The 16482-nt window shown below is 38.3% G+C and overlaps 1 protein-coding gene across 11 annotated transcripts in view; it reads left to right on the top strand.

The window, feature by feature from the left end:
• Positions 1 to 16482, top strand: part of ptprt (protein tyrosine phosphatase receptor type T) — a 612567-nt gene that overhangs the window by 559990 nt on the left and 36095 nt on the right. For all 11 annotated transcript variants that reach the window (XM_039734414.1, XM_039734417.1, XM_039734416.1 and 8 more), the window contains one exon: positions 506 to 593. In XM_039734414.1, coding sequence (XP_039590348.1) covers positions 506 to 593 — 88 coding nt within the window. The remainder of the gene's footprint in view (positions 1 to 505; positions 594 to 16482) is intronic.

Raw genomic sequence — 16482 nt, 5'->3', positions numbered from 1 at the left:
AGAGCATAATTAAAAAAAAAAACAGAAGAAAAGCATGAGAGATGGAGGTGTGCTTACAGCACAGATTTGGATATTTACAATGCCCCAAATTGCCTCTATAACACAGTGCTGAGTGAGCTTAACTACCTTAATAGTGAAAAATGGCAGCTCTTCTCTTTTGATGCCCTCGCTTGTTTAGCAAAGCCAGGCTGCATTGCCTTGCTAAGCGGTGCTCCCACTATTGTCAGCAGTCACAGATTTATTGCCGCACTTATCAGCAGTTATTGGTTGTCGTTTTTAAGTGGATGTTCTTTCATGTATGCATAACAGGCAAAACCAACTTCTGTTTCTCTACTATTAAATCTGCCAGGGACTGTGTGCTGGGCGAGCAGACTCGGGAGAATTTCTTGCGCTGCCCTCTTGCCAGCTGGCACACTTTTTCTGTCCTGCTTGGTTTTGCTTATGGACTTACTTTTTTCAGGGAATAGTTTTGTGTAATGTCTGTCTCTTTTCTTTTGCTTCGTAGGGTCTTCCTGAAGGACAGACAGCACCCTGGGACACTGCCAAAAAAGATGAGAACCGTAATAAAAACCGTTACGGCAACATCATTGCATGTGAGTCCTGGAGTTTAACGCATTTGTGCAGACATTTGAGTCAAAAAAGGCACAGGGTCAGGCATATCACGTGAAAACTGAGCTACATACTGTATATGCCCACACACACCTGCATGCTGAGGGGCACTTTCATATAAATCACATAAAATCTCCACACTCATGTAGACAGAAGTTAACATACAACAACATAACTGAGTGGCTTTCCGGTTCTCTCAAGCCTAAGAAACAAGCAGGTAGCATAGCTTGTCTGCTTGGCCTGTACATTTCTTTGTCACAGACGCTCTCTGTTCTGCCTAAATCACTGGCCTCACTTTCTTCAGCTGTAAATCTTGCAGGTTGAGTATACTGCCTCCTAGTGGATTGCTGCCTGTTATTCATCTGCTATTCCTAAATAAACGGTAGGCCTTTGACATTTGGCCCTGGGTCACATCACGCCAATGTGCAGCCCTGAGCCTCAGTGGTGTTCACACATACAGCATGAATAGCATTATTATTGTTCATCCATTTATTATTAAATTTACATTATCTGGTTCAAAGCCAAATGTATATAACATAAAAGGCCATTCTCAAAACCCCTTAATCCTGTTCAACATTGCAGGGACACAGGAGAGAGCGGAGAGGGAGCTCAGGGGTCAGTAATGGAGCTCAGGGGGAGATGGACACAGAAGGTTGGGTTATGTAACATTATCCTCGATAGCATGATTAGCTGTGGGCGTCTTGGAGTTAGCCATCCCATCCCATCCTGCTTAGCGTTGCAACGAGCGCTACTCAATCTGCCAAAGCATTTCTTACTTTTCCTCTCAAAATAATCAGTTCCTAAATGGCTGCCTAAGCTCCACAGTAGTCCTATGAAAACAGCAGTTGCTCATGTGTCACTTAAGCTATTAAATTGTTTTTTGAGTCACATTTATAAATGATTTTCTTTCTGCTGTTTTCAATCAAAATGTTCATGTACTGTTAACTTTTCATTACATCATTATAGTATGTATGCTTTGAACTAACATAACTCTTAACTGTTGTTGCTTTATTTCACATAAGTTATAGTGCCATGATGCAAAATTTTCTGTATGTGAAGGTCAGAACTGTAATTCAGTTTTTTGAAATGCTTCTCCACATTATTCCGTACTAGCGGGGATACCCGGCTGTCCCTTCAGTTAGAAATAAGTGAAACAGTTTCCATTTATTATTTTTCAATTACCGTATATACTCGCATATAAGTCGGGTCTTGAAACCCGAAAAATCTATCATAAAATCAGACCCCGTTCATAAATATAACACTTAATTGTTTTTTGCTTCCTCCAGTTTTGCAGCAGTTTCTCAGACACATCGAATTTTGTTGTAGCTGCACCGTTACCAATTTGTTTTGCCAATTCAACGACTTTTAATTTAAAACCAGCTTAATATTTTCTTCTGATCGAACGATCCATTGTATAGTTAGATAAGGGATGCTGTTACGATAAAAGTGTATGAGGGTGTGAGATACAAAAAACACAAAATAGTGCAATCGTCGCTTCAGAAAAGTTCGGGTATTACCGGGTGGGCACAATACATAGAAAAAAAAGGCAGTGCGCCCCGTGGTTACTGTCTCAGGTGGGCGTTAGCATATTGTAATATCTTGGACCAATAGCGTGAGTTTTCTGCATTCGATTTATACGACTGACATTATAAAATACCAGAAATTATGTAGTAAAATCAAGTCCCGACTTATATGTGGGAGAACTTAAATGTGAGTATATACGGTAATGTATTATTCGAAATTTGTTCAAAATTCAAACTGCCATTATTAATGAATAACGGATTATAGTTGCTATAAATAATTTAGAGTGCCTTATGATACACAACGTTTTTCGTTTTGGCATTAGGAGCAAGAATGTATAAATTCTTTCTTGAACCTGCTCTACTTTAACTGGCCGTGTGAACAGCATGGTTCTTTGAGGTAAACTCTGGTAATAAATGATTGTATTTGTGTATTATTTATGGACATCACAAATGCAAGACATAATGTAAATTGCAGTTGAATTCAAAAGGGGACTAGTTGGAAATCAACATCAACATCCTCTCCCTTTACGATTCCTGTTAGAAGAGTAGCCTCGATTACATGTGGATTACGTGACAGTGTTTCCACATTTCTTATGACCTTGATATATCATTTTTTTCCACATTAAATTATAATTTACTGTTTTAGGGGTTTCCTTAATTTTTCGAATCATGTTCATGCATTATTTTTTTTATTTTTTTATTAAATAACCAAAACTGTAGCTTTTGGGTATTTACTCTCCCTCTCACTTGGTGATTACATTGTGACAAACATCATGACAAACATACTTTCTTGTTTATCTATTAAATTAATGTTGTGGCTGTGGTCAAAATTTAAGAAACAATGTATTTCATTTGGACTAAGGTAAAGGCATTGGACTAATTGTGTTTTATCCATGCCAGCCCATGCCCCATTTTCCCATGACCCGCAGCAAGGACATTCATGGGTTTCAGGTGCAAGGCAGAAACAAGCTATGGTCAAAGCATCAGTCTATCACACGTCAAAATCAAAGACATTCGGACCAATTAACCTAATATGACACAGACATGGGACAAGCTTTCAAATGGCACATTGAAACAATGGACACAGAGTTCAAACTAAAGCTGGATCTGTGAGGCAGCAATGCTAGCCACTGTACTGACCAGCCTCTCACATTTTTTATTATTATTATTATGTAGTATTGTAATGTTGCATAACAGTTGCTCTCTTTGATATATCTCACAATTGGCATATGCTTGCTTAAAGTCATGAAGTGAGTTACAGGTGTCAATTAAACCAGCAGCTTGATGGTTTAAAATCCAATGACCTAACAGCCAGACCACATACACCACCGAAGACAATCTCTAAATGCACAAATATGCACTCGCACACACAAGGACACAACACCTTCACATGCATGCATGTCCTAACACACAAATGTGCTGACATGTCAAGCGTAATCACTCATGGGCTTGTAGATTGCCTTCCACATGCGTGCAAAGATACCCACAGAAGTACAAGTACACCCACTCACCAGCTCCTTGTCATCCTTTCTCGGCTCTTCTCCCTCCATATTATACACCGACACACTGAGATGTGCATTATTTTCACTCAGACAGAGTAACGAACACATGGGGACCTGCCACCTGAACTTGGACAGGTACAGTAGTCCTCACCTAGAAGTGTGTCCATCCATACAAATGTGTAAGCAAAGGCAAAGCCTGAGAGAATCCACAATGTACTTGATTACCTAATAAGCAAAGTGGACACTGAGACCTGCTTATGGACTGATCTAGTGTGACTGCTAAGCACATTTATTTGATCACTTCCACTCTTTCAGATGAAGCTAGAGGAGCAATAATGATAAAATTCATCCCTTCTGTTACAAGCCTGATCAATTAGTTAATCAATATTTTTGTGTGTAATTTATTTGAATTGTGATTTTTTTCATATTTACATTTTTATGTAACATGTGTACTTGTGTTGGCTTCTTTTGGGTTGTGTTTACTGGTGTCTCATGCATGACTGATTTCTGCCTAGTTTCTGATGCAATTGAGAAGGAGTCTGGTTTCCAATTTCCCTACACAGGATTTAAAATGGTTAAAAAAAGGGGGTACCTAGAATGATCAATCAACCATTCCATCTTCATTTGATGTACAGTACTTCTATGGTAAGTCTAACAAGTGTGGCCCATAGGGGGTGTCACTGAGCCCCAAAGTCATGCACAACTAGACCACACACAGTCCCAGGTTCAAATAAGTGTTCTATTAACACAATGCCACCACTTTGCAGGTGTCTTTTATTCAGTGCCAGCACAATCCTTCTCTTTGCCCTCCAGTCGTCCCAGGCTACTCCTGACTCCAAGTGCCTGGACGACGTATGGGGCTCCCTTTGAGATCAAATCATTGCCTTCAGGAAGCACTTCTAGGGCAGGTAGAACAATCCTGGAAGAGCAGATTTCCGAACGGCTTCCCCGGTGGCACCCATGAAACCCAACAGGGTAGCACTATAGAACCACAATTTCCATGTTGAACTATGACTGTGCAGACAGGGACTTGCCAAGATAGATACCACCACCCAGTGGATCGAGACTGTTATTTTAAAATAAGCTCATCATGAACACGGGGACACAGTTAGAAACTTGTTAAGGGTAAATTTCGCACAAACTTTAGGAAGTTTTTCTTTACACAAAGAACGATAGAATAAGCTACCAAGTAGTGTGATAGACAGTAAGACTTTGTGGACTTTCAAACCTCGACTTGATGTTTTTTTTTTGGAAGAAATAAATGCATAGGACTGGCTAGCTTTGTTGGGCTGAATGGCTTGTTCTCGTCTAGATTGTTCTAATGTTCTAATGGCATAAGCATGGGAGATTCGCCATTTCTTCTGGCCTCCCTGGCTGGGTAAGGGCTTTTCCTCTCTTGTTGCCAGGATGCCATATCTATACCATGCCTCTCTTCATCATCATCATCATCCATTATACTAGCCTCCCATTCAGGGAACAGAATGGAATCCATTTCAAATGGGGTGCCAATCCATCTATGGAAAGTGTATTGCAATACACTTTTAAAAATATTTCTGTTTGTGCCTAATAATAGTACTTTGTGTCAAGGAGTCTGTTATTATCCGGTTACATTTTAAAACATTCCTGTTATTCTTTACTTATTTGATGTGTTTTGTTTCCCTTCTGTAAGTTTTGATTCTGTCAATTATTTTCAACATTCAGTTTAGTTTTGAAGGAGTTTATTTTATTTTATGATCTGATTGTTTTTGGTCATTGCCTTGCGGGGATGACCAGTAGTGTGTGACTCATGACGTCACTGTAATGAAGGAATAAAGGTCAGCACCATGCACGTCCTGGTTGTCCACAGTCGTGGATATCAAACAAACCTTTGTGTGTGCTTTTTGTGATTTACTGCTCAGGTACTTTAATTTTTAAGCTTTTCAGCTTCTAACAACGATTTAGTTTAGTGTTTTGAGTTTGCCGTTTTGATCTATTGATTTCCTGGTTTTGACCTTTGGCTTATTTTTAGATTACATTTCATCTCCTGGACCCTTATTCTTTAATCCTGCTGAGCTTCCCTAGACTGACAGAATAGAGACTTAATAAAATACAGATGATTAATCTTTACAGTTGTGCAGCAGGCTGGCACAGCAAGAAGTTTTGCTGCCTCATAATGCATGGCACAAAGTCTGAGTTTTTAAGTGGAGTTGACGTTTCTTCTCTTGGGGTTTCCCTCTGTCCAAAAATTCCAGGGGGTGTGGGTGACAATGGATTCTCCTCCTAACCAGTGCTCTCTCCAGTTGTAGGGACACACTCCAGCTCTCTTTTGGTTTCTAGTAAATGTAACGGATTCAGAACATAAATTTATATACAGAGTATCCATCCTGGGTTAGTTCCTGCTTTGTGCCCAAGACTTGCTGAGAAGCATAAGACCCCAGAGATTCTGTACTGGGCTGAAGGGGTTAGAAAAATTGATTGATGGATGTAAATTATCTATATATTTTGTTTCTGTTGTACCTGATGCTTTAGATAAAATAGCTTATAGAAATAAAGCTTGATTGATTTGTACTTTAGACAGAATGCTGGCACAACAAGAAATATTGTAGCATTATACCACAGTCCAGTGACAAGACATTTTTCCCTCACCGCCATCTATTGACTGTTAGCAACCCTGCGTAGCTTCCAGCATTTACTACAACAGCTGTTTACAAAACAGAAAAATATGTTACGTTAAAAAAATGTGGTCTACTCCTACATAATGTCCTAAAATTCAGCCATTAGCCACATTTTGTGAGGTACATTATAGTACTTGTACTTGGGCACCAGTTTAAGTTGTCCACAACTTTTACATGTTTCCTCCCACAGTTACAAAAAGGCTGTTAAGTGGATGGATAACAAAGCAACCCGCATCACTTCACACCCATCGTTCCAGTCACTCTTTAACCCACAATGTTCGTTTCAGGGTTGTGGGTGGCTAGGGCCTATCCTTGAAGCAGGTGTGTAGCATGCGTACTCACACTGGACTAATTTAGTGCCACCAGCCACTCTAACACCCATGTCTTTGGAAGAAAATATTAAAGATCCCAAAGAAAAAAGAGGACACTGGTAGAACAAGTGTGCTCAAAATGGAAAAGAGAGTGAGGCCTTAGTCTTTGCTTGGAGTGTGGTCTCACCCTAGGCAGCCTGACTCCAAAATGACTGGCCGACTTCAACCTGTCCAGGCCTAAAAAATACGGGGGACAGGCTTTTAAAGTTCAAAAATGTTTAAATGTCCTAAAATACCCCTCAAGAAAAAACAAACCATCAAACCTTTGGCATACAGAAACATGTCCTCAAAGAATCTTAATTTGAATTCATGCAAAAACAGTAAAAGGCAATAAAAGGCCATAAACTCACAACAAACAAATCCTTAATCAAAATCCATAAATTGTAAATCCAAGATGGAATATAATCAAGGAACAAATAGTTCCCGCAAATAATGCCCCTCTTGACTAACAATCACAATGAACCACTAAAGGACCTTCTCACCAATCTCCCACATACAGTAAGCTGAAGGCGGTCCATCAGCAGTGACATCACCTTGGCCTCGCTTCTAGCAGTTTCACTCACAAAACATAAGGATCATGGGAGAACACGTTGTGCGTAGGTTCTAAATAATAAATAACCAGAAATACATAAAAACATTTTACATGATTGAAATAAATGTAAGATTAATAATACTTTAGAACAGGGGTCGCCAACTTCAGTCCTGGTGGACCACCGTGGCTGCAGGTTTTCATTCTAACCCCTTTCTTAATGAGTGACCTGTTTTTGTTGCTAATTAACTTCTTTTGAATTCAATTGAATTGACTTGCTCTTGAAGACTCAGCCCCCTTAATTGTTTCTTTTTCCTTAATTAGCAGTTAAGCAATAATGAGATATAAAATGAGCCAAAACAACTGGTGTCCATCATACAATATCTGAAAATAAAGAAAGATGAAGGTCTCAGAAATGTTGATCTGCTCAGGTCAGCATACATTTGACCAGCGCTCTTAGAAAAGAGAAAATCAACCGTTTCATATATGTCTGCTAATGCACCATGAGAGCAGAAATAAGCCACGGAATTAAAGAATTGGTTTAATTAATGATAAGAATCGGCAGGTTTAGTGAAATTGGTTGAAGTTTGAGGCCCTGACTTAGTTGGTCTTCTGTTGGCTTACTTACTTCTACATTTTATTTCTTTTTGGGGGCCATTTAAGGAAAGAAATGAAGCAATTCAGAGGAACGATGAAGACATTCAGGGGAACAAATCGTAAAAGAGAAGGCAATTAAAATGAATTCACAAGAAGTTAATTAGCAGCACAAATAGGGCATTCATTAAAAAAAGGGTTAGAATGAAGACCCGCAGCCACGGTGGTCCTCCAGGACCGGAGCTGCCGACTCCTGCTTTAGAATAAACAATGAAGACACAAAATCAGGAAAATAAACATAAGCCAGGACACCCTGGCTGTACAGTAACTCCTCCAGACTCCATATAGAAAGTGAAGTAGAGGGGGGTCTAAGACAGAAGTCTGGAGCTGTGAAACAGCAAAGCTAACTGTTCAGCCATGCAGCGTGCAATTACAGTGTGAGAGAAGATGATACCTAAGATTATTGATTTATTTGTAATGTAGTGAAAAAATGAGCAGCCTGGCAATTACGTTGGACAGTCTGCTGAAACACAAACATTGGAAACACACTAGATTCAAGGACATCTGTTGTGTTAAATGTTTTTGCCTGCATAATGATTAAGAAAAATAAATACGCCTCCCATATGGTCATTTGGAGCACTGTGGTGACAGCTTTCCAGACTTCCCTCCCAAGCTCTCCCATTTCCTTACTCATGCCTGCAGTTTTTCCAAGGTATCAACCACATCGAAGCAGGGAGTGAATCGGGGATTCAGTCCCTTAGCTCCTAAAGGAACCTGACCCTTCACCTTTTCTTTGTACAGATCTACTTAATGAGTTCCCATTAGTATCATAGATGGATAGTGACTGGGTTGCCAAGTTTCTTTCTTTCTTTCTTTCTTTCTTTCTTTCTTTCTTTCTTTCTTTCTTTCTTTCTTTCTTTCTTCTGCATTCTGTTACTGTGAAGACCAGTGGCTTTGCAAGCCACTCTGATGCAGATATCAGGTTAGAAGTTGGCCACACCTCAAGGATTAGGCTGTGGATAAAAGCTGACGAGAGACTTTTTGGAAAAGGCATCCTTAATATGGCTAGGAAACTGAAATAAATGTATTTATTTAAAAAAAAAATTCAAAAGCATAGTGTTTCTCATCTTCTGTCAAGCTTAGATGCTCCAAAGGGCTGACCAACCTGGGCTGAATAGTCCGACTGTATTTTTGATTTCTGCTGGATCGAAGGCTGCAGTGGGTAGCAGCTGGACGTGAAGATTTGTGGAATTTCTAATGACCAAGCAGTCCAGAGCTTTCATCTGAATTCTCTGTGTGCTCTGTACCAGCTCTCTGTGGATTTGCAGCTCTTAAATCGTCTGAGGTATTGACCTAGGAATACTGATTAAAGCTTCTAGCTGCCCTTATATTAATGTGAAGCGCAGCACATGGCTGACAAGAGCATCAGAGAGAAAACATTTTTGCACTTGAAAAAACAAAAACAACTAGGGTGAAAAACTTGGAGAAATCGTTACTTGATAAACCAGCTAATCCAAGAAGTAACACACTCAAAGACATCATGAAGGGTGGTGATCTGGAGAAGCCCTTGGGAGGGATGTGTGGTGCAATGTGTCAATGGGAGTTGGTGGTTGAATTGAGAGAGTAGAAGACCTGAGAAAAATCACATGATGATTCAGTATCTGAACTGGGAGATTCGGCAACCTAACCAGTATAACAAATTCAATTAAATGTGTTTTTGTGTAATTCTCTTCACTGAGTGCAGGCTCAGAGCGCCGCAACAAGTTTACAGGTCAAACACAGTTACAGACCAAATGCACATACATAAAACTAGAGTTTAGTTTAAGCAGACAGCAAGAGAAAGTAACTTCAAACTGATTGACATGTAAGGATCCTCACAATATGCAGCAGATTCCAAAAGTATTCAGACTGCTTTGCTTTCTGCACACTTTATTGTGTTGTAGATTTTAAACGGATAAATTTACCATTTTTGCTCATCTATTTACAGTCAATAACCCTTATATTTTAAAAATCAAAAACTGAACTCTCATTTATAGAAGTATTCAGACTTTTAATTAATTACCTTGTAGAAGCACCTTTGGCAGCAATTACAGTTTCAAGTCTAGTTGGGAAAGTACCTAAACTGCCATGTTCAGGTCTCCCCATGCATATTCTATGGGTTTTAAGTGTGTGCTTTGGTTGGGCCACACAAGGACAGTCAGACATATAGATAGATAGATAGATAGATAGATAGATAGATAGATAGATAGATAGATAGATAGATAGATAGATAGATAGATAGATAGATAGATAGATAGATACTTTATTAATCCCAAGGGGAAATTCACAAATATTATATATTATAATATATACTGTATACTTCAGGTATTGTCTTGCTGAAAGTTGAACTATTACCCCAGTCTGAGGTCATATGGACTCTGTAGCAGGTTTTCTTCCAGGATCTCTCTGTATTTGGTTACATTGATCCTTTCCTCAGTTCTGACCAGACTCCCCGGGCCTACCACTGAGCAGCACTCCCATAGAATGATGCTGCCAAAATGCTTCACCATATGGATGGTATTAGGCGGGTGATGAGCAGTGACTGGTCTTCACAAGATATAAAGCTTAGAGTTCTGACCAAACATTTTAATTTTTGTCTCACCAGGACAGAGAATTATTTTCCTTCTGCTTTCAGAGCCTTTGAAATGCCGTCATATGCCTTTTACTCAAGTGCCGCTTTAGTGTAAATACCTGATTGATGGAGTACTGCTGAGTTGGTTATCCTTCCAACGGGATATCTCATCTCAGAAGAGGACTTCTGTAGCTCTGTTGCAGTGACTATTTAGCTGATACCCTAACCCTAAGCCTAACCCCCTAACCCTTCTTGTCTGGTTACTTAGTTTGGCCAATTCTTGAAGAGGTCTGGTGGATCCAGACTTCTTCCATTCCACAATTCCTGATATTACCATGCAACAGGGAGCACTCAAAGCTTTAGAAATTGTTTGATCCCCTTGCCCTGATCTATGCCTCACCACAATTTATTGCGGAGGTCTACAGAGAGTTCTTAGGACTTCATGACTTGTTTTTTTTTTCCTGATGCATTATGAATTGTGGGAGCTGATATACACACATGTGCACCTTTCCCAATGATGTTCAGCCAGTCAGTCTGCCACCGTTCTAGATTCATCTCAAAGATAATTAAAGCAAGTGACCTGACCAGACTTTGGAGTACAAAGGGTCTGAATACATATATGAGTGAGTGGCTTTAGTTTTTTGATTTTTAATAAATTTGCAAACCTTTATGAAAACATTTTAAGTTGTCATTATGGGTTATCAAGTGTAGATTGAGTGTAGAGCAATTCGACAACACAATAAAGTATGCAGAAAGAGAAGGGGTTCAAATACTTTCCGAATTCACTGCATGTTTGTTAATATTATTATTGAGATATGACAAGCTGACAGCGGGGAAGAGGAAAACTAAAACTCCAGTCTCCAGAATCCCTGGAGAAAATAAACCTCTGTGGGATGCATGGTTAATTGTAATAGACAAAGTCAGTTATTGAAGATCTGAGACAAGTGGCTGCCCAACCCATCCTGGGAATTGTACAATATTTTATAAGTTTGTGCTGGGCAGTCAAAACAAAGATAAATCCTTTGGATTTCAAGGTTCTCGGTATCTCTGCTGGTTTCCCACGGCCAGTAGTACAGTTACTGGGAGTTCAGTGGTGTCAAGGAATCAAAAAAAAAATGGAATGGTTAAGGCTTATTACATTTCTTAAGCATTTTAACACTGCATTTTTATTTTTATTTTTTGCAAATGACTTAACAAACAGAGATGTATCATGCACTGCTAATCAGCAGCTCTAATTAGGGTAAGCTAGACTAAAATAAAATAATATCGGGCAACTCTTATGATGTCTCCACAGCTTTGCAGCACTGCAGTTAAAGACTCGACTGCCCACCATTGTTTTACTAATGCTTAGTAGACTGAAATCGTGAGATCTTAATGCATGTTGTGGTTTGCACATAATGATACATTCAGATAGGTAAGTAGGCCCAAGGCCATTCAAGTCTTTATATGAATGAAGGAGGCTTTTGAAATTTCCCCTAAGGTTAACTGGAAACCAGTGTAAACACATACGAACTAGAGTTATTTGGTTACACTTTTAATTTCTTATGATGATTCTTGCTGTACCATTTTGAATGAAATAAAATCTGCGTATACAGTAGATTATGGTTATTATGGGAGCCAATGATGAATTGTGACATAGGAACATCAGCTCACATTGATGGTGAAAGTCATGTTCTTAATCTGGAGGCGAAGATACCTGATTAAAATCACCTTAGGAATCAATGGTAAAAATGAAAAAGGAGGAGAGCTGATCAGTGTCCAGAGTGAAGTCAAGGATTGAACTGGAGGTTCAAAGATCACTGGGGATCACTGACCTAACTGCGAGTGAAGGGGACTTCTAAGAGTTTACTTTTTTTTATCTCTCTATCATATAAAAAAATCTTGGGATGAGACGAGACATTTTCAGAGAGATAATTTCAAGTCTCGCGAGATGAGACTTTGTGCCAAGAAATTAATTGAAAACCTAACAGGTCCAAGTGGGGGTGGAAATAAAAGACAAACAGTAGAAGACAAAGAAGAACATTGTAAAGAGGTTCAAAAACATTGGTGTGATACACATGCAAAGCAGGTTAGAGATTATGAAAGTACTAAAATTCGAAAGTCTAAAAAACTGATAGTAAAGATCGCATTAGAGATAACAAATGAAAATTATTACTCAGTGAAATAACAGAACGGTAAAAAGAGATCAAATATATGGACAGATATTGTTTGGCTTTAAAGTTTAAGTCAGAGACTTGTAAATCATCTGATTCGTGTTGCCATCAGAGAAAAGTAGTGTTTCTTCCCAATGAAGAGGTGTACCCGTGAGAAAGAAAAGATTTTTTATTCGGTGAAAGTGAAATCCACAAACATTACAGGCTAAATATCTGAATCTACAATAATCTGTTCGCGTTTGCATCATTCAATGCTCAAAACGTAGATTTACACGATTCTGGACCATACGCTATGAGAATCTGTGGTCCCGCAACAGTTAAAGCTACGACAAGTTTAACTTCCAAGAAACCACAATTTGGTCAGGTTTATATTTATGATCACAGAGAAGCAATGCAATATAGAATTGAAAGAGTTAAATGATATATTAGAAATTCTACAGCCAATAATGGATACAAATCCATATGTCCAAAAGTATCGCACTTTACAGAAAATTTATTTGAAAAACATGGACAAAGAAGTTTTCTTGGATTTCTATATGAATCTGAAAGATCACGCTTGCATATATATTAAACCAACATGTGACGAATTGTCAGCGACAATAGTTTTTGAAAGACGGAGATATCAAAGACAGAGCTGATATTTGTGTTTATCCAAAAGCACAGCACGATTTGTCACAAACAGCAGATCTGAGAAATGACTAGTGTGTAGGGCACCCTTGGGAGTTGGCGAGTGAAGCGAGCACGGGGCAGAGGCCCCTAGTTTTATATGAAGAAAAAAACATTATATACAAATCAAGCTGAACTTATACAACAAATGACTTCATAGCTAAAGTAGAAAAAAAATATAAGTTAAAAAAAGAAAGCAAGAACATTACGAGACAGAATTTAACGAAAGAGAATTCAACCCCCATCTGAGCAAAAGGGAGGAGAGCCAACAGCATGTGCAAGAATAGTTAGGAAAAAAAAGATCAGGAAAATGTTCTTTTCCCACAATTTAAATGCTTATTCTAAAATTGTAATAATTACATCTTGCCATATTTTAAGTTTTGAACAGATCTACTAAGCTGGAATTAGATTTTTTCCAATTTAAAATAGTATAGAACAATAGTCTCAAATTCCGGTCCTGGAGGACTGCAGTGGCTGTAGGTTTTCATTCTAACCTTTTTCTTAATTGTTAATATGTTTTTGCTGCTAATTAACTCCTTTTCCTTTCATTTTAATTGACTTGTTTATTAGGATTTGTTCCCCTGAATTTCTTCATCATTCCTCTGAATTGCTTCATTTCTTTCCTTAAATAGCACCCAAACAGAAATGAAATGTGAAGTGAGGAAGCCAACAGAAGACCAACTAAGGAAGGGCCTCAAAGTCCAACCAATTTCACTCCAACCAGCTGCTTAATTAGGCTCTGATCCTTGCTGTTAATTAAACCCATTCTTTAATTCCGTGGCTTGTTGCTGCTCTCATTGTGCAATAGCAGACATTTTGATTTTTTCTTTTCTAAGAGCTCTGTTACAATGTTTTTGGGACCTGAGCAGATCAGCATTCCAGAGACCTTTGTCTTTCGTTATTTTCAGATATTGTATTATGGACACAATTGTATTGTATCTCATTATTGTTAATTGCTAATTAAGGAAAAAGAAACAATTAATGGGCCCGAGTCTTCAAGAGCAAGTCAATTAAAATTAATTCAAAAGAAGCAAATTAGTAGCAAAACCACTAATTAAGAATTGGGTTAAAATGAAAACCTGCAGCCACTGCGGCCCTCCAGGACCGGAGTTTGAGACCACTGGTATAGAACATCAGTTACCTAAATAAGTATAACAGGTGGGTTGAGATTCTTCCAGTAGAGCAAGATAAGTCTATCTGCTAGTAGCGGGATTTAATCAGTTATAATCAATTTGTTCTTTGTTCCACTTTAAGCCCACATGGTTGAACAGCAAACTCAGCTGTAAATGGTTTAGGAGTGATTGTGACACCAAGGCTGTCTGAGAGGCATTTTGTTCAGAATGATGTTAATTTGGTTCACACCCAAAACATGTGAATTTCCCCTTGGGATTAATAAAGTATCTATCTATCTATCTATCTATCTATCTATCTATCTATTTATCTATCTATCTATCTATCTATCTATCTATCTATCTATCTATCTATCTATCTATCTATCTACATGTCACTCAGTGAGGCTGGGGTTCTCATTTAACTTTCACAGGTTGGATCTTGCCAATTGTGTTGCTAATAATAATAAGTATAAGTATAATAAATATAAATATAAATAATAATAAATAAATATAAATATAATAAGTATAAATATAAGTAATAATAAGTGTAATTGTTAATAAGATGCAAAAACATTATCTTTATACAGTTCTCTCAGCATTTTAATCCTGGACGTTTTCTAAAGATTAAATACTGTGTATGTTAGAGAGGGTTGAAAAAAGTGATTATCACATGGAAGAGCAACAAACAAAAGCTTCTCTGCCTTGGAATCTTGTATCTTGTATTGGTTTCATATCCTGAGTGATCAAAGGAACAATTGGTTTATTAGTATATTGACAATAATTTCTATGTACTGGGGCCCAAAGCAGGTCATGTAAAGAAGTACAGCATGGTTTTATTTCTATTGCAGTCCAGGCTTGTGTATATTCATGAATTTATCTCAATTTCCAGGACTTTATAGCTTCTATATTTTCCACCCAGTAATAAAATTCAATATTAGGTAGTGCCATGCCACCTTCTGCTTTAGCTCTTGTAGAGTCACCTTTTGCATGGACGTCTCGAATTTATGATAAATGAGGTTATAATTAGGAAGAGAGTGAGCTGCTATAAAAGGATTAATGATTACCATGGGGACCTGGTGTCCCGAGTGTCTTTTCAATCAATCAACATTTATTTATATAGCACATATTCATACAAAAAAATGTAGCTCAAAGTGCTTTACAAAATGAATAGAAAAATAGAAGACACAATAAAAGATAAACATAAGTCAATATTAATTAACATAGAATAAGAGTAAGGTCCAATGGCCAGGGTGGACAGAAAAAACAAAAAAAAACTCCAAAGGCTGGAGAAAAAAATAAAATCTGTAGGGATTCCAGACCAAGAGACCGCCCAGTCCCCTCAGGGCAATCTATCTAAGTCAAACAGTCCTCTTTGTATTTAGGGTTTTCATGGAAGGACCTGATGATGATGGTCACGTAGACTTCTGGCTTTCAGTCCATCAATGTTGGTGCATCATGATGCTTTGAGTAGGTGGTGGTGGCGCAGGCCGCCACCACAAAGAAACCGGAAAAAGTTTTAATTATTGATTGGATTTTAGCCAGCATATGAGCACTGGATTTTATCCTTGTTTATTTATTTAATGGATTTGCACAGTTTGCACTTTGGGGTTTTGACCCTGGGACTGATTTACAGAAATAAAATGTCTTTTCGCTATGTTACACCATCTCCCTTGTGTAAGATTTCTCATTGCATTGGCTCATCTCAGTTTATGACTATTGACAGTCTGCTGCCAACCTGGACCACCACACATTGTCCCTTGACAGGCAGTGTTAAGTGAATGGCAGCAGGCCTCATTCACAGAAATAGCTACAGTCACTTAACCTGGGATAATTTAGAACTGTAAATGAACCTAACCATTATGTGCCTGGAAAGTGGAATCCCTGGAGAAGATTCTATACGGGCAGAAGGAGAATATGAAAACAGAACAGAGGCAGCGATTTGGCTGGCATTCATCCCGGTATACAGGAACTGTGAAGCAGCAGGAGTAACCACTATACCACCCTTCCATCCATTCCATAATTAAAAAAAAACATTTTTTTTTGCTCACCCAGTGACTTACGCTTTAAAACTTCCATATATACTGTACCTGGCTAAATCAAGTGAAGGATTCCTAGCCAAGCCATAATTTATAATGTTTCTCATCCCCATACAATTTTT

This window comes from Polypterus senegalus, chromosome 14 (assembly GCF_016835505.1).
Source record: "Polypterus senegalus isolate Bchr_013 chromosome 14, ASM1683550v1, whole genome shotgun sequence".
Lineage (NCBI taxonomy): Eukaryota > Metazoa > Chordata > Cladistia > Polypteriformes > Polypteridae > Polypterus > Polypterus senegalus.
The sequence above is the reverse complement of the archived record's forward strand: the minus strand, read 5'-3'. Positions and strand labels throughout refer to the sequence as shown.